The 24367-nt window shown below is 39.6% G+C and overlaps 1 protein-coding gene across 1 annotated transcript in view; it reads right to left on the bottom strand.

The window, feature by feature from the left end:
• Positions 1-1496: 1496 nt before the first annotated feature.
• LOC136366523 (gamma-aminobutyric acid type B receptor subunit 2-like) overlaps positions 1497-24367 on the bottom strand; it is a 37459-nt gene continuing 14588 nt past the window's right edge. The window contains exon 2 of the mRNA XM_066327631.1: positions 1497-2614. Within this exon, the coding sequence (XP_066183728.1) occupies positions 2585-2614 (30 nt within the window). The 3' untranslated portion in view covers positions 1497-2584. The remainder of the gene's footprint in view (positions 2615-24367) is intronic.

Here is a 24367-nt window from a genome sequence, read left to right as displayed (position 1 = left end):
TTCAGGTAAGCTTGCTCTGGCCGAACTTAAGTCATGGCAAAACACCATGTGGTGTTTGTGGTGTTTTTGCATGACTTAAGAAAAGATGTCAAATCATATTTGTGGAGCACCATACGATAAAGCAGCAAATTGGAACAGGTATGAAAAAATATGCAAGAGAAGAGAGAATGATAACTAGAAATTTGTCCTAGGTTTTCACTTGGGATTGTCACTTCTCTCCAGCTCCCACATATCTCCTAATCAGCTTGGGCTTTTCCAGACAGAAACAGAACCTAGGCCTTTTTGTTTGAGGAGCTAGAGTTCAGTGCTTACAGCTGGGAAGCAAAAACTGCTATTGCTGCATGTGCAGTAGGACCACATTTTTTATTTCATTATTTGTTGTTCTGGTCCTCCTCTTCAGAGACCATAAGGGAAAATCAATCTAGTGGGACTTTTTTCCTTGGCAAAGGGCTTTGTTCATATTCCCTAGAAAGATCAAAAACCTCCCTATGTGGGTGAATACAACAGGCACTGCTTGAAAGGCATGGAATTTACAGGTATCCAGTAACAGCAGAGATGTACAGGATAAGTGCATGTATCTATTCAAAACTTGGGAACAGAGCTGCATGCAACACAAATCAGAGCAGAAGCACAGAATCTCAGAGTTAAGTAGAGAGGGAAAGAGCATAGAGATAAAAGCATTTGTATGTATTTACGTAGATTAAGCTGGGCAAATTGACAACAAGCCAATATACACTCTGGAAGTAGCTGGAAGCAACTGATTACAAGAAAAGGATAGAAAGAAAATCAGAAACATGCAAGTGCTTCCAGAATATGTGCATTTACGTAACAAGATTGAACAGCTGAAAAGAAGAAAGCAATTTTCCAGAGCTACAAGAAAATCATAAGACTCATGGCATGGCTCTACCTTGACTGGCATGCTACACCAGAAAGTTAAGAAGAAAAAAAGTGAATTTACACATCTTCTATTCTGGCTGAAATTTCCAGACTGACTCAGGGATGTCCCAGAGGCCCCTGTCCTTGCAAAACAGCCCCTAACAGTGCTCCAGACATTCTTCTTTCTCCTGGCAAAACCCCAAAGTCATGACAAACTTCTGTAATCAAGCTTTTTTTCTCAATTTTGTACATTCCTATAGTCTGTTTTTCTTTTAACACCATGTCAGGAATGACCAACAACTGATTTCATTTCCAGAGACAGCAGTCCAGAATCTTATTAATCTGTGTCAGCCATGGCAAGGGTTACACATTCATTTATTTAGTGCATTTATTTCTCAAAACCAACTACTGTATTAAAGAAACAAGAAATAAAAATAGTAGTGCTAGGGATGCTTAGTTTATAGTACTGAAAAAATGAACAGATTTGCTGGTCAAAATGTTATCTTTGGTCTACTCCTCCCTCTGATGCACTGTCTTAATTTAAAAATATATTATTGATTATGCAGGCATTTATACTAGTGTCTTGGTCCATATATGAAGTTAAACCAATATATTTGTTGATGTGTGTAGATACACAATTTTTCTTCCATAAAAAGCTGGATACATTTCTGCAATGCTAATGGAAACACAGTTCCTTCTCTTCCCAGTTTTTTAGTTCTAGCAAGAATCTCTCATTTGACCTTCAGTAAGGCATTTCAATTCTTTGTGCCTGTGTTTTCTCATCTGTAAAATTAAGGCTATAATATCTACCTACTTCACAAGAGGGACAGTGTTAAATTTAATGCATTAATGTCTTAAAGTGTTTTCAGACAAATGGATCAAACCCACTACAGAATGTAAGTTATTATTAAATTATGCTTCACTGAGTCAATGCTGTTGCATTGCTGTATTTGATTAAATAAGAAAAAATATTCAAGCAATGTCTCTTGGATACTTTTTTCCAAGAGGGTGAAATTGATGTTCAAAAGCCTACAGATGGACTCAGAGTCTTATTTTGCAGAAAGAAAGAAGTGAGGAAATCTAGCAGTCAACAGAAGTGAAGGAGTCCTGGGGATGGGGATGGTTATGAGGGCATTTCAAGCAATTGTGAAGTAGAGCAGCTTGTGAAGCAGACATTGTGTAGCAGAAGGGAACTGCACCTTGTGCCCCACTGTGACACATCAGTCTCCGGAAGCAACAGAGTCTCTGTTCATCCCTGTGCCAGTGGGACAGGAACACGCCCTCTGCACCATGACGTTAACTGCTGCCTTTGGCCTCCACACAGAGCAATGGAGTACAAGATCTGTAGCCTGGAGCTGTTTTCCCAGTGGATCCAACCACCTCTCAGGCACAGTCTGGATACGCAGTGAATCGGTTCGGTCACGGCAGCCAATCCGTCTGTGACGAACGTGGCACATAAAAACGTCAGTTGTGAGAAAGGGGGATTTGTGGCAGGAGGGTTGTTCATACCTGATGCCTCTCCTACATCTCCTCTTGACCTGATGCGCAGATGCCTGGTCTTGTCCTGTGATCTCACATCAGGATCTTGTTGTGGGGGGATAAAGGAAAGTAGTGTTTGTAGCAAGAGCTGCAGGAAGATGAGAAGGGTTTTTGACAGCATGTTGAGTTGCATGTTGTACTGATGTTGATGCCGCTGGTCCCAATGCCATCAAGGCATTTCTTGTGGATGACAAGGAATCTAGGAAAGTAGTGATTAACATGCATATCAGTGTGATTGACAAGCTATGTTGTCTGCTTTGTGCTAATGTATTGCATGGAAAACACCTATTCTAGGCATACCAGAATCAGCATATAGATTTAGAGCACAGATTGAAAACAGAAATATTTAGTATCTTTCCAAAATAAACAAATAAGAAAAAAATGTTTGATGGATCTATCTTCTCCACAGACCACAGAGATCAGATTCTGTCTGGAGACAAAATGGTTTTGCCTTGCAGGGTTCAAACGGATACAAGGCAACATTCTTTCAGATTGCACTAAGACCAATTCATTTGCTTTCCCATTCCTCCATCCCCAATTTATCACTCCAAAGGCAAGAAAAAATAAGTACAACATTAGGTTTGATAACCTTCTGATAGTAGTGTGCTATTAAATATACACAAATCAGGGAGCTTGGAAACATTTAAGCCTTCAAATCTGCCAAGAAGACTGAAGCAGAGGTTGCAAAGTCTAAGGCTGTACATATTTTATGTCCTTTCTGACACCATGCTGCATTGATCAAAGCATCCATTCTTTTTTTCTTTTTCCTTATCAGATCTGCAGAGGCTAGACTACATGCTTTATTACTATACCAGTCAAAGGTCACAGTCTTCTAAACAGCTATGCCACTTTAATTTCTTGAGAAAAATCTTCCTTGACGTGAAAACTTACCACAAAAGCAGTGGTGCCACTTTTGTTTGTTTGAATCCCTGCCGAACTGCTGCTGTGTAAAATGAGTGCAGTAGCTCCTAGGATTAGCTCTGTGTGATAATTCTAGTTTCTGCTGGTATTACACACCAACATTCCTTCTCAATTTTCTTCTCTTCACCAAGGCACGTATAAGTCTTTCACAATGATATTGGTTTATTTTTTAATCCATCTCATAATTTAGAGAATTGAAATCAAGTGCCTGAAGTTGATTTCATAACAGCATCTTTATTTATTTGCTTATCTGGCTGACTAGTAATTTTTAAGTAACTTCCTAGTATAACTCTTACATATGATCATCCAGAATCAGCCTCCTGCTGCCAAAAATTATCTGTGTCCTTTGATTGAAAGATCAGCCACTTCCTTTGGCATTTTTATGCCAAATGTTAACTCTGGATCTCCTTTTAGCAGCAAAGAAGTAACATTTCACAGTCTGTTACGCAGGGAACAGGCTACTTCTGCATGTGCTTTCAATCAGATGATTAAGTGTAAGGATCTGAATAACCATCTTTCTGAGTGGTAAGCGTGAAAATGTAATGTCAGAATATCTTCAGGTAGGAGACCACTACTGATCACTCCTGCACCAAAACACTTTCCTTCCACCTCTCATCTTAGTGTTTCCATACATTCCAATACTTAAAACTCTACCTTACAGCAAGGCTGGTTGGAAGGACAATATGATGATTTATCTCTGAAAGCCATTTACCCAAAATAAACTACAGTAAAATAAAGTATGCTCAGAGGTATAATTTCAGACTACCATTGTCATGGGAAGATAAAGTATGTAAATTTGTATTTCATTTAGGAATAGTGCAGCAATCAATGTTTCCAGTAATGTTTGATTCAGCAGGCTGTTGCAGGGAAGTGGGGCTGTTTAAGCAGCAAGCTAATTTCCGGATATTATTTTTATGCGCAGAATATAAAACCTTATTGATTATCATTTGGCTAATTACAAGCCCAAGATGAAATGGCACTGTGTGTGAAAGAAAAGATGTAGAGAAGGAAAGCAGGAACCAGATAGAAAAATTAAGCAGATACAGTGAAAAGTAAGGATGTCAAGTCATAAGCACAGTGAGAATGCAGGGGTTGCTGTCAGAGGTGATGGGAACATGAGAAAGCACAGAAAGGAGATCACTCTCTAAGCAGGTAAAAGCAGGTCCTTACTATGAAGGAGTTTTTTAATGATTTAGAAATTAACAGATTTCTACGTTTCACTATTCCTGGCATAAAAAAAAAATAAAAATCCCACTATATTTAATACTTTTAAGTTATACACATTGAAAGGTCTGTTCCAGAGGTTTAGATCTTCCTAGCCATCTCACAAGGGAAAAGGAGAGCGGAAGTGGGGTTTTTGGTCTCTGTGATGCAGCAAGTACATTTCTACTCCTGACATTTCTCCTCCTTTGGCAGCTCCCCCACAGATCACCCTGTGCCTGGAGAATACAGAAGCAGCAGGACAGAACAGCACGGCAATCACAAACCTCCTGTGTATCTAAAGCTGAGATAGTATCTCCAGCACTGAAACTAAGAAACTGTTTCAGTGACATCTGGCAGAATTTGCCAGATGTTAATATGAGAATTCATGCATAGTAAGATAGGAAAAAAACACACATCTTCAGTGACTGAACTGTACAACACTGAAGAACTGAGAAAAAGCAGCAGAAGTAAACTGTAAAAGCAAAGAAAAAGTAAGTCCTTCATATAGCCATTTTTAAAGCACACTTTGAATTAAATGAATGTGTTATAGCTCTTTCTTATCCAATGACAACTTTTTGTAATATTTTGATGAATTTAAGGTAAGAGTTCTTGCCTATGTAAATGTAAAATAAATAAAAATATTTATGAATGAAGATTTGGGGATGTGTTATAGCAAATACATGACAGCCGGTGAAGAAAGAATTGATGGTCCTAAACCCTCCCTAATCATCTTTTTGTTTAAATATATGTTCCCTTGTCAGTAATGAACAAAGGAATATATAGCTCTTTATGCACAACTGAGGAAAACTGTCAAATTAAGTCACACACATAGAAGACCTATAGCCAAGTAAGGAAAATGTTTATTAACTTTATTGCTAAAGCTGGAACTCTGCATTTGTCTGCATTGAATTGTACCTGTTTCTTCCAGACTGCTTCTCCAATCCATTGTGACCATATTCAATTTTAGTTCCATCTCCCAGCTAACACCAAGGAAAAAATATCAACCCAAACTTACAGGTTGTGTCCTGAACTGCTGTGCAGATGTCAGATAGGAAGAACATGTTACATTTTTAATTTTAAGTTCCAGCAGGAATGTTCACAGATTATGCCCCAAGTTCACCTGTTTCTGACTTTCAGAAGGATTTAAAATGTATTATTTAAACTACTCAATTAACTTCAATAGCCATGGGAGTCCTTCTGCAAAAGCAACTTGAAGCTGCAGGATACCACCAAGAGTGAGCTACCAGACACATTCCACTTGGAGTCTTCAACAAACAAAGTAAGCAGCCATTGCTCCAACAGACTCTGTTTCAGACCCATCATTCACTGGACAGGACAAATCTATCAGCTTTCAGGCTCTGGTCACGCTGTCAGGATTTCCTTGACATGATTTTGTGCTTCTTTTCTGTCTCATTAATACATCCCTGTCTCACTCTCCAAATACTGCCCAAACAGGCTCCTACCAGGCCTGTAGTGTAAAACCATGGCTAAGTTCTTATCCTGAAGTGTTTCAAGGAAGAAGAGTGTCAGAACCCACCTCTGATTCTACCAGATGCTGGTACCACCAGTGCCAGATGCAACTTCTGTGGCCTGTGAGAAAGCCACCAAGGCTATTTACCTAGGCCACCACTTGCAAAGTGGCACATGCCTGCACTGTGGGCTCCCCTGTACAGAGGAAGTGAACAGTATCTATCTTCGGGATTTCGGATCGCAGGGAATTTGACACCTGCCACTCCTCAGGACTGCATGTTGTCTGAGAATATATTGTTGTTGACAGTACTACTACAAGTAGTACTACTAGTACTACTCCTAATACTGCTGTTACTGCCAGAAACATTAATTATGTAATAATCACCTCTTTTTATATTGAAATCTCAGATTGAAATTTCAGATTTAAACCAGCCATGACTTCCAGACTGAATACTCTTTCAGAATAAACAGAAAAATTTTTTTTCTTGGCCTGATTTTCAAATAATACAGATTTTTTTGCCTTCTTCCTGATGTAACTTACAAATTCTGCCCTAAAAACATTTGAAGACTCATAACTGTGATTTTACCACTGTTGCTAATCTTACATATAGATTGACATTTGAGTCAGGTTTAATATAACAGATGAACCCAACTGCTGACTGGTTCCAGTTATGTTAAGATGTTCAGTGACTTGTAAAAATAGAAAAAAAATTACTTCTCTGGCAGGCTGAGGAATTAACACCATACTGAAATACAGACCTCTTCTCATGTGATTTTCTTTGTTGGACAGATCTTTTCATCCATCTGTTATTAACAGTTATCAATACAAAAAAGGAATTTATGAGATGTGGAAAAAGGAACAGACCATATGGGAGGACTATAGAAAAATCGTTAGAGTCGGCAGGAATGTGAGAAGAAAGGCCAAGGCCCACTTGGAATTAAGTCTGGCAGAGGACATCAAGAACATCGAGAAGGGCTTCACAAATATATCAGCAGAAAAAAGAAGATTAGGAGAAATGTGGGGCTGCTGCTGATTCAGATGTTTGTTCTGGTAATGGAAGACACAGAGAAGGAGGAAACACTGAACGCTTTCTTTGCCTCAGTCTTCACTGCTGAGGATGGCTCCTAGGAATCCCAGAACGCCAGGATAAGAGAAGGCCAGAGAAAGGAAGACTTCCCCCAGGTCATAGAGGGTTGGGTTAGAGATCAGCTAGGCAGACTTAACATGTGTAAATCCATAAAACCTGATGGGATGCCCCCATGAGTGCTGAGGGAGCTGCTGGATTTGTTACTCTGCTGTTCTCCACCACCTTTGAAAGACCATGGAGAATAGGAGAGGTGCCTAATGACTGGAGGAAGGCCAGTGTTACTCTCATCTTAAATAAGGCAAGAAGGAAGACCCGTAAAACCACCAGCAAGTCAGCCTGACCTCCATCTCTGGAAAGGTGATGGAATAGGCCATTCTGGAGGTCATCAATGACCATGTAGAAGAAAAGGTATCAGGGGTAGTCAGCAGGGATTCACCAAGGGGAAATCATCCCTGACAAATCTGATAGCCTATATCATGACATAGCAGGATGGGTTGATGAGGGGACAGCAGTGGGTGCTGTCTATTAGGACATCAGCAAGGTTTTTGAGACTGTCCCATAAAATCCTCATAGGTAAGCTCAGGAAATGTGGGCTTGATGAATGAACAGAGGTGGATCAAAAACTAATTGAATGGCAGAGTTCAGAGGGTTGTGATGAGAGGATTAGAATCCAGCTGGAGGCCTGTAGTCAGCGGGGTTGCCCAGGTTCATTAGTGGGTCCAGCCTTATTCAAGTTGTTTATCAACAATCTGGACAAAGGGAAAGAATGCAAGAGATCATCAGCAAGTTTGCTGACAATATGAAACTAGAGGAGTGGCTGATACACCTGAGGGCTGTGCTGCCATTCAGCAAGACCTTGGCAAGCTTGAGAATTGGGCAGAGAGAAACCTAGTGAGGTTCAACGAGGGCAACTGTAGGATCTTGCACCTGGGGAGGAATAACCCCAAGTCCCAGCACAGGCTGAAGTGTGACCTGGAGTGCAGCTCTGCAGAGAAGGGCCTGGGAGTTTTGATGGATGACAAGTTGACAATGAGCCAGCAGTGGAGGGCCATAGGGATCCTGGGTGCATTGGGAAGAGTGTGGCCAGCAGGTGGAGGGAGGTGATCCTGCCCCTCTACTTGGCTCTAGTGTGGTCACCTCTGGAATACCATAACCAGTTCTGGACTCCTCAATGCAACAAAGACAAGGAGCTACTGGGGAGGGTCCAGCAGACACCACAAAGATGATGAGGAGTCTGGAGCATTTCTCTTATGGAGGAGAGACTGCAAGAGCTGGGCCTGTTTAGTCTAGAGGAGAAAATACTGAATAGGACATCTCATTAATGCATGTAAATATCTCAAAGGCGATGGTGCCAGATTGTTTTCAGTGACAGAACAACGGCCATAAACTGAATAACAAGAAGGCTCCACCTCAATGTAAGGACAGGTGGCAGGGAGGTCATGGAGTCTCCCTTTCTGGAGACATTCAAAACCCATCTGAACACATTCCTGTGTGTGACCTGCTCCAGGTGACCCTACTTTGGTAGAGGAGCTGGACTAGATCTCCAGAGGCCCCTTCCAACCCTAAAGATTCTGTGACTCTGTGATCTATCTGCCAAATTGCTTGTGACACCGAGTGCAAGAGTTGTGAACAGTTCGTTCATTTATTTCCTCATGCTTTTGCAAAATATTGATAGCCAATGCATGTTTGCTTATAACTGATTAACATCAAATGATTTTAATTTATACTGTTCTTACAGAATTCAAGTTAAATATGGCTTAAAATAATCTAATGCCCCTCCTTGTCTTCATTTCACTATGCACTTTTCTCCCTTGACTTGCCATCTGTTTAGGTGTTGGGGTTTTTTAAGCTCTACTATTTCACACTACTAAGACTCTGTAAATTTCAAGCTGAAAAGAGAATTGAGTAACATGTGTAATTTTGACTTCTTAACCTGGTTAAGTAAAATATTCAATCTTTAGCAATTTTAATTATCTTTGAGGTTTTCTATCTAATAATAAATCTAGTAACCTCATATTTAGTTCTTACACAGAGGTTTTCACCATAGACAAATCAGGAAATTATCAGTCTGTTAGTATTTCAGATATTCTTGAAATTCCTTCAGTGCTTCCCACTCAGGCTCAAGTTAGTTCATCTTGCTAGACAGTCAAAGACCACAGAATGCATGAGTCTGAAAGGGCTATACGGGGAATAATCTCATTCAATCTCTTTGCTCAAAGCAGGGTCAGAAGAACTAACACGTCCAGGACTATGTCCAGTTATTTTTTGGAAATGTCCAAATATGGAGACTGTACAACATCTCTAGACAGTGTTCCAGTGTGCAACCACTCTCACAGTAAAGTAAAAAAATAAATTCTTATATTTATATTACAACTTTCTGTTTTACATTATGCCCATTGCCTCTAGTCTTCTCGTGGGCATGAATGAGAAGAGTGTAAATGTTTCTTCTTTACACCTTTCCATTTATAAATACTGATAAGCTTTCTCTTGACTCTTCTCTTCTTCAGGCTACGTAATCCCAGCTCTCCCAGCCTCTCCACATATGAGAAATCCTTGTAGACTTGCTCCAGCAAGTCCATATCCCTGTTGTGTCAGAGGAGGAGCCCAGAACTGGCACCCCAGATGTGGCTTCACAAATGCTAAGCAGACAAGAAGGATCACCTCCCCTGACCTGTCAGCAATATTCTTCCTAATGCAGCCAGACCAGGAGGTTGTTGTCCTCCTTTGCTGCAGAGCCACATAGCTGGTTCTTGGTCAGCTTGCTGTCCACCACGACCTTTAAGGCCTTCTCTGAAAAGCTGCTTTCCAGCTGGTCAGCCCTAGTGCATACTGGTGTCATGTGTTACTGCTCCCTGTGAGGACTTTGTCCTTCCCCCTCTTGAACTCCATAAGGTTCACTTCTCCAGCCCATCCAAGCCTCTCTGTGCTTCAAGCCACACACACCTGGTTTATCTGCCATTTCTCCCAGATTTATCCCAACTGCAAACTTGCCGGGGGTACAGTCTGCCCCACCATCCTGATCACTAATTAAACATTAAGCAGTGCTGGACCCTGTATTGCTGCCTGGGTACACCTCTAGGGTCTGATCTGCCCAAGTATTCATGGTGCTGATCACTACGCTTCGAGCCTGTCAGTTCAGACAGCTTTCAATCCACCCCCACAAGCCCCTACTTCATCAGCTTGTGAGCTCCTTGATCACTTATGTTTCTTGGAAGTTATCACCAGTGCCCTCCAGAAACATCCTGTGCTACTTGTGCCCTTCTGTGCTGTCCCTCCAACAGACATGAGGGTGGGACAAGCCGCCCATGAGACGAAGAGATGAGAGCTCAGTATGGTAGTTGCGCTTTACCTTCATACTAGTGAGTCATCAAATACCATCTGCTTTGCCTTCCCTTACATGCAGTAATTCAAAACTAAACTTTGAACCACATTTTGTACGTAATGTGCTCTAAACCACTGAACTATCTTGGTAACCCTCTGCTGGACTCACATCATTATGGCAATGTCTTATATCCAAGAGCCCTTTCAAACCAACAGTGGCAGAGTTCTCTCTGCCTCCAGTCATCAACCACTCCTCCAGTCCAGTGGCATTTACAAACTTGAGACAGGTGCACTCCATCTCATCCTCCTGGTCAACAATATAACAGAGGAATTACACAAAATCAGCTCCAGTGCTGGTCGATCTCTGAAGAACACTGCCCAGTCTTTTCAGTCTTTTGGAGGGATATATTTAGTTAAAGGGCTAGGCTCTAAGTAACATCCTTTAGAATTGAAAAAGAGTATATCTTTTTCTCTATCTAAGGATCTGTCTCTGTATTTTTACTGACCCATAAAATTCAGTTTAAAAATACTATTACGCTGCATTTCTGTTTTCAGAAATTTTGAGGATTCTGATCAACTTCATTCTTTAAGAATTATTTGCTCTGTTCTACACACAGTTTCAACTAATATTTCCGTTTCAGCATAATCAGACCCACACGAATTGCAATTACTGGATGTAAATTTAAAAGCTTCTTAAGAAATACATGCCATGTCTTACTATTATAAAGAAGAATGCTAAGATAAAGTTTCAGATAGATAAATCACATTCATAAGCGTGAAGTTGTTAACAAGGTATATTTCTTCAAAATCAAACGGAACAATAAAAATAAAATGTCTACTCTGCACAGGACAAAAAGGCAGGAAATTAAATTTCACTGCAAAAGGGTTGACAGGCACTATGGTCCTCACTTGACTGCTATACATTATGAATCTCTTCCCTATTTTGCTAATGCCATCCATTACGAATGTTGAAAGGTTGTGAGTCAGGCTCCAATACACCATGAAACTGAACCCATCATCATAATAAATTCTTATTGCTTATTTACCTTTGGATTTCAGAATGCACTCCTTTTACCTTTTCAAGTTCTACTCTGTAACCACATAAGAGGCTGCATGTCTATTTTTAAATGAAAGCATTAGAGTGGCTTCCTGACCATTCATCACACTACATTCCTCACCGCCCCCAGTACTCACTTGAAAGCTCTCTCCTACTTGTGTTTTTTTTTGGTTTTTTTCTTGTGTGCTATGGAAAGTGTCCAAGACATCAGCTTCATTTCAAGGACCCAGTGTCTTCCCACATTTCCTTATGCACCACAAGAGCTAGCTTCAAAAGAAGTGAAGGATGATCTAGGGCAACCTTTACATGAAATAATAATGGAAACAACTATTTTATATATCAGTTCAAACACATTAGAGGAACTGGTGCATGAAAGAACTGGGTGTGACCCACCCGTGCATTATGCATTGGGCAACACAGGAAGTGGACTGACATTCAAGTACAACAAGCAATACCAAGAATCTATGTGGATATCATAGTGAAGCCAAAAACCACTGTCCTGAGTTTCTGCTTGTGATATCTGAGCCGAGAAATATTTCATTCAAGTAAAATGCAAACATAAAAGAAAGTTTGGGCTTTTTTCTGTAGGGGAATAAGTTGAATAAGTCTCCTGAAATGTGATACTTGGGATTGACCCTCTCTTTCAAATCAGGTCCTAGCTGTGCAAAGGCATCTGCAGGCCTTTAACTATGGTCATCCCCCATTCTGAATCCCTCCTATTATACCTGTATTCATATTTATGATGGATTACAGCTCATATGTATCACTGACTTATCTAATATCTGTACATAATATTGCATCCATGCTTTTCCATCTCGTTCGTTATGCATTGCATTTTGATTTTAATGTATCTGCTTTTGTGATGTATCTGCCCACTGAGTGGGAATTTTAATTGAAAACTAAGCTTGAACTCACTTAGAATATTTGAAATTTAGCATATCATTTTGTATTATCTTACCAAATTAATTACATATGATTACATATGTATGATAAGACAGTCTGAACTATGGCCGCAGTACCACAGTGATGATAAATGACAAATTGCTAAGTTTGGGAAAAGTGACTGATTAGACTGCCAGAGGATCAGTGTTGGAACAGTCCTGTTTAACATTTTAATTTTTATATTGAAGACATAAACAACTGGTTAATTTGCTGAAAATTTGCTGATGCTATTAAGCTGGGTACTACTGAGAATACTAATGAAGGCAAGGAACTTAGTTTAGGAATGTGTTTGGAAAATAACAAAAGAGATTAAATTTTCAAAGATGTAAGAGCATTTATTAGCAAAAGCATTCTGCAAAATTAAAATATCACTAACAAAACCAATCTGAACACAGTTCTAGAAGAGGCACTGGAAGCAGAAAATTAGATAAACGTGAATTCTACAGTGGAAGTAAAGAGAACACGTATTAGGTAACACAGGCAGCTGCTGGGAGGCAGCAGTCCCTGAGGCACAAAGATAGGCTGCCATTAGTGGGTTTTACTTCTCAGATGCTAAATGGATGGTAATGTCATGTAAAAACCTAGGTAGTATCCAGGCATTCCATTAGGACACAGACTTGAAGGTATTTCCTAGACTAAGAGGAGACTGGTTCATGAATAGGAAGGAGTAAAAAAACCTAGAAATGCACAGTTTTGCCATGAAGCTGGTCAACAAGGTAGTGATCACCATGTACCTGAACAGCATGAACAACAAATCCCTTTGTATATGGTCAGATGCATAGTGTGATTCATTTGACCAAATTTGGAGTAATGCTAAATATTATGGGTTAGGATAGGCAGTGGAAAGAAGCAGACTACTAGGGTACAGGTTTCATTCCGTCCTAAAGCAGACATCTAAACGTCTTGACTGTAAAGGCTGACCAACTCAGACTAACATATCTAAAAAATAGGTGTGATGAATCAAACATCAGCTTTGCATCCATCATCCCTTCTCAGTTCAGTTCAGCTTTGATGGGCCCTATCTATACATGTGCATCCTGGTTATGGATCAAGCCTTAAGCAGGAAACTCTGTAAGGCCAAACTAGCAGTACTACTACAAAACTAAGAATGAAAGCACTCTCAATAATGAGCAGGGCAGAAATTTTCACAAGTTAAGTGCAAATAAAAAGTAATGGGGACAAGAAGAATGGTCTTAAGACAAAGCAGGGTAGATTTAGATTAGATAGTGGAAAGAAATTCTTTACTATAAGGGGGGGTGAGCCACCAGAACAGCTTGGCTAGAGAGGCTGTGGATGCCCCACCCCTGGAATTGTTCAAGAACAGGTTAGATGGGGCTCTGAATCTAGTGAAAAGTGCTCCTGCGCATGGCAAGGGGGTTAGAACAAGATGATGTTAAGGTCTCTTCCAACCCAAACAACTCTATGATTCTATGATTCCATGATTCTATGATTCTATGAATGGGAGCTTTAGAAATATCACGATTTTTGTGACAGAAATAACACCTAATTTTATTAGAACTTTTCTTGCATAGATTGAAAGAAATGTCTATAAATCAAAAAGAGCTCTCATAAAGGACAGCTGAAACACAAAGCAAGCAAAGAGTCACTTGGGATTTGTATTCATAGCTACCCACATTCCCAAACCTTCTCCTTTAGTACTACATAGCTACACATATTTACACATACAGGTAAACAAAGTCAAAGGTAAACAAAGTCAAGGAACAAAACATCTGTCATATTGTTTCTACTGAGAGATATGTGTATTTATATATACAGTGTTCTGTAAATAAAGATTAACAGCCTTGCAATGATATTTGAAACACTGTAAAATCTTAAAATATCCTCCATTTCTCATGCTGACTTTTTGTCATCAAGAAGATGAGTTTCAAACTTCTTTTAAGTAGAAAAGATTCTGTGGTTCTGTCTATCAAGAATATTCCGATTGACAACTGTAGTCTAAACTCCCTATATTTTATGGGCACAATATTTTATGATAGATACAGCCTGTATCTCAGCATTATGCAAAGACAGAAGAGTAAGTGTGTGCTGACAACTCAAGGACACAGCAAAATTTCTAGACACACTTTTACCTTCTTTTGCAATTTTCAGATAAATAGGGCTCTTCCTATATCAGATATGTATCCCATCTGCTCTTTTGACCTCCACACACCAATAGGAACAGCAGAGCCAATTGCTATGGGAACCATGCTTCTACAATGTAAGGTTAAAGCAGGATGAAGTAAGAGAATGGAGAATGGTTATACTCCTCTGTTCTCTCTCCAGAAAACTAATCTGATGAATGGTGTAACTCCTGAAAATTCTGCTTGCAGCAAGAAAATAAAAGCATTTTTCCCCTGTTTATCACAGCCAACAGAAAGTGACGAGACGAACATGATCCACAATCAATATACAGAGATCACACTGTGATCTTAAATCGAACAGAGACATACATATTACAAATATTACAACTGAAATACAAAACCAGCCATGTTTAACCAGAAATAATATGTGAAATTACCTATTGGTACAGTTTTGCAAAAAAATGCAGTAAATTCTCTTCACCCTTGGATGACTCTGAATAAAAATTACATATCTTTCAAAAAGATAAATAGCAATTCTGAGGGAGACTGGGGAACCTGCTGCAGGAATCTCTTGATGGATAGAGTAACTGGTCCATGGAAGGCTAATGAAGCCAAGATTGCCGTATTTTGTAAATTAGTCTACTGACAGGTTTTTGACCCCATTAGGACAGCCAACAGCAACAACAAAAACTAGGCAAGAAGAAGTAGAAATTCTTGTTATAAGCATCTCCTAAGACTTCTACCACCGTGACGACCACTGCCAAGTTTAAAAACACTGCTGATCTACCAGTATCTACATGCAAGCATTCCTTTCAAGGCAAACAGTGTTTTGCATTTCATTCATCTAGTTTTCTCTGCTTGGGAGGTAGGTTGTGCTACAAAGGAGAGGCTTTCTGGTATTTCTTCCATGACTTACCCATGATTTACCATGTAGAAAGTTCTTTGCACGACCTCTGAATAATGAGATTGTAGTCCCAGGGATAAAACCTGGCACGCCACCTGGCTCTAAAGCATGTCTGTATCATAGCACCACTTTGATTGCAGCTACCAGCACATCAAAGTTAAGAGAAACAACTTCTTGACTTTTATATCGTCCCACTGCATTTCTATCCACCCTACAAGTTTTATGTCTTACTTTATTAATGCTGCCTTTCAGGTTCTGGGGAGAGAAGCTTACACTGAAGTCAACTACTTTGGCTGTGACTGTGGTTTCTGTCTATGCAGACTTAAAGATCAGATCTTTTCAAGGCACCTTTGCCTTGTCAGTTTCAGTAAAACTGTACTTTGTGGAAACGAGAATTGTATCAAGAGTATTTTTGCCATTTTTATACAAGTACCTATATGATTGTTTTGATCAGTGAAGTTTAAATAATTTAATATGTATCACATTAATATCATAAATCAATTCCATCTGTCTCTCAGATCTTCATGTGAGTTTTCTTATGTATCAAGAAATTCTTGTTTCTATCAGTTTGCTTTTCCAGAATAAGGACATCATTTGGAACAAAGTGGTAAATGCATTTAAATGCCCCTGCCTTCATAATAAAAATAAACAAATGTCTATTGGGAGATAATTTAATCACAAAACTGAGAAAATAATCAGAAAAACCTCATGGTTTTCCTTAAATTATGCATTTAGCATAGTTTTCAGAAAATCTTCTATTCCAGGCCCAAATCTACTAAATACACTTGATAAAGTACTGTAGCAATACTGGATCCACTCAGCAACAAGAAGCAAATTCTGAACAAAAATGTGAATAAAAATTCATTTCTCTCTTCTTCCTTTTGCTAAATACCTCTGGAGTTAAAATTCCTCATTACAGCTTCAAGCCCCACATCTTCAAATACAGCACTCTAATCACATTTGTATCTCTAAACTTCTTGTGGTTGAGCTGGTACTAAGCCACACACTCCTAAAGATTTCCTGTGCTTGGAAGTTGCTCATAAGACATCGGGGTGACATTTTTCCTGATCCTTCTTGTTTTATAACCCTGTGAAACACCCACTCACTCTTCACAACATTTCACTGGCCTCCTGTTGATGACTCCTTTCTCTTGGATCTCTGCCTCTCTCCTTACTGTGGGCAGATGAGAAATCACGGAGCACCCGGAGTCAGTGGTCATGGCAGGAGAGAGGAGCTCTGGAGCTGCAGTGATGGGAGCCAAGACAGAGCATATGCTAACTGAGAGCAAAAAGATCCCAGCAGTGGGAAAAGAGGGTAAGAGCCACAAATGGAGGAAATGGGCAGCAGGACTGAGTTCTTTGACTCTGAAGCACATAGAAGGTCTGGAGAAGAACTAGAATTTGGTATGAACACCCTCAGAGAACAGCGTCACATTTCTTCTTTTTAAAAAACCTTCCAGATTACATCTCTATGCTTAAAGTATTTACTGTGCATCTCAATCAAACAAGGAAATACTTTTAATGGTATGGTATCAGCTGGTATCAGAGAAGTGAATAGACAGTACCTGAAAGTAAAAGACACTTTTTGTTTAAAAGATTGCCTGTGCAAAAGAAACGAAGACAGTTTAATTGTGATGCAAAGTCAAAATGTCTATTCCTTCAGTGGAACTACTCAAATCAACCAAGAGATCTGGCCACCTCCTACTTTGAAACAAACCCTGGTTTACTTCTCCTGTACTAGTTGTCCAGCAAGTTGCCATTCTCAGAGCAGTATATGAGGCTGCCACACTTTAGCCTAGCTACAAATGATCCAGAAGTTAACAACACCCTCTCTGGGTTTTTTTTTTTAATTCTTTGCCTTCACAAGGCTCCTGCATTGTTTTATCACTGCTTTGCAGTGAAAGCTAAGGAAATTGCACGGTTTGTCTGGGAATGACAGCAGAGTGGAGATGTCATTGGTGATATTTCTTTAGAGAATGACTGCACAAGTGAAAAATCCAAATCAAGCAAATTGCTTCAAAAGCAACACTATTCAGAGACTTGGATCCATTCAAACATAATACACCAGCATAAAACCGTTAAGTTGCCCTAAACAAAGCATACTTAAATGCACTAACTTTTCCACAATCTGATTGTTCTGATGCATCTCCCTTTTTATTTTCAAATTGAAAAAGAGGCATTTTATGAAACTTTCACAATAAAGATCAGAAAACACATATGTGTAGAATTTCGCAGAAGGAAAACATCCATGAGGAGATATGACCAGGGAGGTGAAGAACAGGATCAAGTGATTTGTAAAGCCTTGCAAGTGGTTTTCATGTTATTAGGGGCAAAAAATCACAAACATTGGATTTCACCATGAAAGAGAATTCTGAAAATAATTCAGTTTTTATTGATGGGAACGCCTAATCTTCATAAAAAATAATGCCATTTTTTATTTTTTTAATCTTGAATTAATTGGAATGTAGAGAAAAACACTGACATCTAAATTGAAACTAATTTTGAAAAGAAAATACAAGAGCATGAAATTTCAAAAATTATGTCAAGACTATCTAAACTATCCTCCCTTGATTTTTGAAATTAAGGTGTGGTGATAGTAATGTGGTTTCCTAGTGTTTGCGATCTTGAAAGAAACTGTGCTCTGCATGAATAGTTCTCCTCACAATTTTCTCCTTATACAAGAGCTGAAAGCAAGACCAGAGAGCAGGACATATTTCTCCAGCATCATCACATTTCATCCACAAAAAAGCTTTAATTGGTGAGGTCCTCCCCAGGAGGACACAGCCCCAGAGCACATGGCAGCAGGAGCCCATCCTCAGCTGAGGTGAGGGACAGCCTGAGTGTCCCAGGGTTGGCACGGAAGAGTTCCTGGTGTGCACTCCTGGCCACTGTGCTGCCACCACCCTGCTTCCCCACACACCACAGGACACGCTGACCTGGTTTCCAGGCTTTTCTGGGTAGACCTGAGAGACCAAAGAAAAGTATTTTGTAACCATAAAGATGAAGTGGGGATGGTGGGAAGTGAGCTCTCTGGACCATCTGCTGAAACCCACGGAGAGCCAGAGGTGACGGAAATGCATTGTTACTACAGGGTTTCACATTAAAATTCCCCCAGACACCCAGGATAGTCTCTAGCTGACGTAATACAGACTTCCACATAGGAGACATCTGTATCTACATTAGCCAACTGAGGCTCCCTTTATAGTTCACAAAAAAAAAAAAAAAAAAAAAAAAAAAAGATAGCCTTTCTCTAGTATACAATTCTTTTTATCTTAAAAATAGTCATCTAAAATAGATTAGATGAATTTTTCCAAATAAAAGCGCCCACTCCTTGATGGCACAAGAACCCCGGCACAGTAGCTGAAGGGAGATATCCCCAGCCCACACTTCCAGACCCAGGTCAGATGAAGTCCAGAGCCCTTCTGCCCTGAAGATGCCCAGGAACATCACTGGCTTCACAGCACCAAACCCCTCTCCTGCGCTGTCAGCCCTCATTGGATTCACCAACCATCTCCTCTGATCAAATTCCTTATGGCTCAGAAGCAGTAACAGGAAAACAAAAATGCCAAGCCCAAGTAATTTTTCTCACACCAGATGTCTGCATGTACAGCACGCATATGGGTAAGGTGCATTAAACACAGCAGTTTCAAAGGCCTGAAATAAATGAAAGGTGACACTAAGAAGACAGAGTAAAAAGACAGAATTACATCAGTGAACAAAGACTGAGTCTTTTGAGTTAAGAAAAGCTACTGTCTTTCTGCTACATGAGAAGTAGCTCAAATAACATTTAGGAAGGGCTGACATAAGAGGACTGTGCACCCTTTGTACAACTCTGAACCCCTACTGCACTGGAAAGTGAAACATTAGAATAAAACTGAAACTGGATACCTTTCATGACAGTTCAAAACAACTGTTTATAAGGAGCTTAGCCATGCTTATCATCATTTTTTCTTAAGTACATGATTTGGAAAACAAAGATATATTGCTAGGAATCATAATAAAGACTTTTTTTGGGCTGAAACACATAAACAACATAACACTTTTCTTCCTGTTTTCAGTTAGACTTTTCCAATAATAATCGTGACAATTCAGGAAAGCTAAAATTAGCATATTGACAAGTATTTTATGGTTGACAAGTTTCATGCCTACAACACTGTACTGAGAAACTGCATTCTCTGAGAGGTAAAATAGAATATCTCATTCACATGAATGTTAGATGTCAAGAACTGATTTACCAAGTACATGGTCTTTTAATAACTTCCTAGGTCACCAACTGTTTCATGAAGCATCCCAGAATGTAGGAATGTGCAAGGTGGAGTTACACATTGTATGCAATGAGTTGCCCACACAAAAAACAGCAGCTGCTTTGTCATATTTATGGAATAATACTGGCAATGTATGCTAACATCACTGCAAAATGTCTATGCTTTTAAGTAATTAACATACATGCACAGCCCAAAACCAGTGTAATGCTTCACATTATTGCATCTTAAACTTGAAGCAGATTTTTTTTCTTACTTAGGTAGGATAAGTAAACCAGCATGCCTCGAAATTTTCATTTTAGAAATTATTTGCTTATCAATGTCACTTTCAGTGACTGTTCCACTGCTGGGTTTTAGGGGGTTCGGGGGAGGGTTTGCATTTGTTTAATAAGAACAAAAATATATGCCTTTAAATGATCTGACACATAGCTATCATGTTATTGTGTCATTCCATTACAAAGGAATCAGTTTACTAACACAGAAAAGACAACCAGCTTTTAAGTCAGACTGGGATATGTTGTAGCATTGCTGTCAGAAATGATACACATTAGGATAGACCAGCCAAGTGTCAACTAGCAAGCTGAGTGCAAATCAGCGCTACTCAGAAAATCCCAGTGGTGAAGTCTATTGGTTTGCTCAGGCCATGCCCTAATTACAGCACATAAACCTTTCTTGTTAACACCATTGCTAATAAAGCCCTGGCTTCACATCCCTTTAGCTGGCTACTAATTCAGAAAACTAGGTAAGAATAGAAAAATAACTTTGAAGAACCAACATATTGCTCTTTACACGACAGTAAAACTATTTTTAGAACTTGCTTAAGCCTGTAACAATCCACCAGCCTGATCACCCTGAGGACAGCATAGAAGGGGAGACTCCAGATGTCAGCCATACGGTGAAAGACAGAAATAAAGTGATGCTCAGACAGCTCCATTATACCTGGCTCCCCACCCCCATGGGTGAAAATCTCAAGGGCATAATTTCCCCTACTACACTAAAAAGCTTCTCCATGGCTGGATTCACAAATCTGCATAAGGCAGCTTTTCTGCCTTCCCATATCCTTTGTCCAACATTTTAAGGACTTGTGGTCTCCATACAAGCCAGGTTCAGCCCTCCCTCCGTGTCAGAGGCAGGGAAATACACCTCCCCAAGCTGCCGCTGCTTGGGGTGGCTGAGAGAGCTTGGAATAGAGAGATACATCAGCCCTGTTAACAGCGTCCTTCTCGTATAAACAAATAAACATTGCAGACACAGATGTACCATTTGATGGATAAGCAGCCATTTACCGAACTGTAAGACCATTTTCATTTGTTTGCTTTTAATTTTTAGTGAATATTTAAGCTTTTTTTTTTCTCTAAGTGAAAGTGCTATGTCACGAATTTTCAAGGGAGTCCCACTTAAAAGGAATTGACAATACAGTAATTAGGAAATGCACATTTAATCACGGGAGACCTGAGAGACATCATTCAAAGAGACCATTCCATTCTCAGCTCAGCGCCAAAGCCACCAGATTACAAAGTACTCTGCTGAAGAAAGTTTCCCAAAGGCTCCAGATTGAAACAAGTTCATCATTTAATACAAAGAATTCAGCTCTTGCAAGAATGCTCCCCTCCCCTCTTGATTACCGCTTGCAGTCTGGAGTAGTGACAACTTAATTAATTGAAATAAAACAGTAGCAAAGCCAAAGACTGAACACCCTGCACAAAAGATCCTGCACTGGGGCAGGGCAGTGCTCCCTCCTGGGCAGCAGAGAATGTTCAAAAAGGGCTCATGGCAGAGCCCAATCCTCCTCCCTTTGCTCATGAATGAAGCTACAAAACTGTTTTCAAGCCTTGTGCATCATCATATATTGGGAGTCATGTTTTCTTCCCATTTTTTTTTATTTCAGCAAAAGCAACACAAGTACTTTTAGATGTAACTTTTCTCTCTTCCTAGTGAACAATGGCCAAAAGTCAGTTATCTGTCCCCTCATGTCAGATCTTGCACCCGAAGAGTCAGGTATCTGTATTTTCTACTTGAAAAGAAGCTAATCCAAAGGTTGTATAAGGTCACATATGGCAAGTCTAGGCTCACTGCTTTAAAACAACAGAATCAGCTCTCTTGCATTCATACCGTCCCTGAGAAACAATTAAATACAAGGACCTCTGCAGCATGTCTGTAATCAGTACTTTAAACCCAAGAGTGTGTACTCTATTCTCAGGACCAGGAAGAAAAATCAGAAATTTTAAGGATCCACATTCTGTTAATCTCTTACAAATCACCATGACATGTGTTTTGCCAGGGGTTATTCAAAAATATAATTATAGATTACTTCAATATTTTAATTTAAATTGAGAGGTCAGTGAAACAGAGCTGAAATTCTGCAATTCAAATCCACTGAATATTTCTGTGGGGCAAAATATTTTGGAGTTGCTCCTAGAACTGGAAACTATGTAAACACAATTAGCAAATAAATATCTACCTCCACAAAACTGCCCATAGCCCAACCCAAACACTGAATCTAAGCAAATAAAAGTAGGTCTTAATTGCTGTCCACTTAAACTCATATCCACACTTTCCACTTATTTAAGCTGAAATGTAAGTGAAATGTTACTCTTTTTACATGAGAAAGTAAGAAATACACGTTTTTCAGGACTGCATATCTATAATTACACTTCCATAAGGAACATAGAGACAAATAAATAAAACACTACTTTTTATTGAATTGTATCAAATGTAATTTACAAGACAGGCAGTTTCTCGATGAGAACATGCAGCTGATGCATTTGCGTTCCATTATTAAACATGGAGGCAATCCTCAATAATTTTATAGCATATGGCATCATGTTTGTTATATGTTAAGCACTTCAAAAATGATACATAAGCACTTACGAACCAAATACACTATTAAAATTACATTCTACTTTCTCCCTTGGCTAATTTTCTAGTTTCAAAAGAAGACATATAATACCTTCTTCCCATTATATAATGCAGCACAACTGTTATTGGTGTAATAATGTCAAATTTTAATAACTGCATCATAACAGAACACTACATGTTTAAAGATTTATAGATAAGCAAACATGTGAGACACACTACATTGCAACTTCAAAATATTAAGCAGCTTGTAAGTGTGTATGAGTCTGCGGGCATCTGCCCCACCACAAGCTTCTGATGTGGGATGCAGAAATTCTTATCAGTGACAATCTCCTTAAGAATATGTTTACAGTCCCAGACCACCCTGATATGTGAGCTCCTCCTCTTAATTGTTAACACAATTCTTCTGGCCAGACTAAAAGACAGGTTTTAGAATCAGACTGCCTTAATTTCTGTACAGAAGATGAAGTGATATCTCAATTCTAGAAGAAACTTTTCTCAAATTTGAAATTATTGCAAAAATAGATATCATCTCAATATATCCTGCTTCTCAGAACTCTCATCTCTCATATCAGCCTTTAATTTTTCCTTAAACTGGTAAGCAAAGCTCTACATCACCACCTTGCTCTGACAGCACAGCACAGGCTGCTCTCCTGCTCACACAGAAGAAGGAAGAGAAAGGCAGTGATTTATAAATCTGTCACCGTGGAAAGCTGGAAGAGCAAGATGCAGAAGACAGTGCAGAAGAATAGAGGGACTTGGCAAGCTATGGATTTGGGAATCACTTTCTGAGTGACCTCAAACACTCCTCAAGAGCCGTAGGTGCTTGCCAACCCCCCTAATTCACGTACTCTATATTCCTGCTTCTAGCACCAGCAGGGCATGATTGCTCTGCAAGATCCACATCACAGTCAGGCATCCACCCAAGAGCCCAAACATTGCTGGACAGCCACATTTGCTCTGTTTCAGCAGAACAGGGCTTGCCAGGAAGGAGTTCAGTCACAAGCACTCTAAAGTGTGCTCACAGAGGAGGCTCAAACACTGCACAACTCTACACCTACAGCCATTTACCTGTGTGTCATGGAATGATACCTGGAGTTCATAGTTCTTGAGCATCCATCTGTGCTTGTATAAATGTTTCAAGGCTAAATGGACCGCGGGCAACACGTCTGATGTGAGGTTTTTCTGATTAATCAGGCAGCTGTTGGGTAAAAGCCCAAGAAGAGAGAGGCGAGTCCGATTCAGTTCCTCAGAGCACCTAATTATTAGTAACATAAACAGCATCAGAGTGTCTAGTTTCCAGCTCCAGAAAACCATCTTTTTTGGTGCTTTTCTTCTTTTTCTTTCTCTTCCCCAGCAGTCCACATCCCTGAAGAGAAGGCCTTAGATTCCCTGGTTGCCCGACATCTTGCGGCTTTCCTTTGCTTCAGTCAGCTGTGTCCCTCTAAGAAAGCAGCTAATTGTTATTAAAGGATAAAGACCTCTCCACGACTGGCTTTTCCAATTTGGACAGTAATCCAGCTCACAGCAGTGCCGTGAATCAATACTTCACAAGAATAATCTCTAGACAAATTGCTCTGCCAAATCTAATTTTAAACGTGTAATTTTAAACATTCTGTAGGAGAAATATTCAACCATAGGTGACAAATCAATACACAAACTCATATGCCTTTGAAAATAGATATTCTAGGGGTTGGTCAAAGTGGTTGCATACTGAACTCATATTTGAGTTGCATACAGCAACTTTATGCCACTGGGTCAGAAGATTGCTTCAGTTTGTTTTGTCTTGCACAAACACATTTTCTATTGGCTTCATACATGTCAAACAGAGAATATGAAGTCTTGCAT

This window comes from Sylvia atricapilla, chromosome 1, assembly GCF_009819655.1.
Source record: "Sylvia atricapilla isolate bSylAtr1 chromosome 1, bSylAtr1.pri, whole genome shotgun sequence".
Taxonomy (NCBI): Eukaryota; Metazoa; Chordata; class Aves; order Passeriformes; family Sylviidae; genus Sylvia; species Sylvia atricapilla.
Note: the sequence above shows the minus strand (reverse complement) of the source record. Positions and strands in the feature narration are given on the sequence as shown.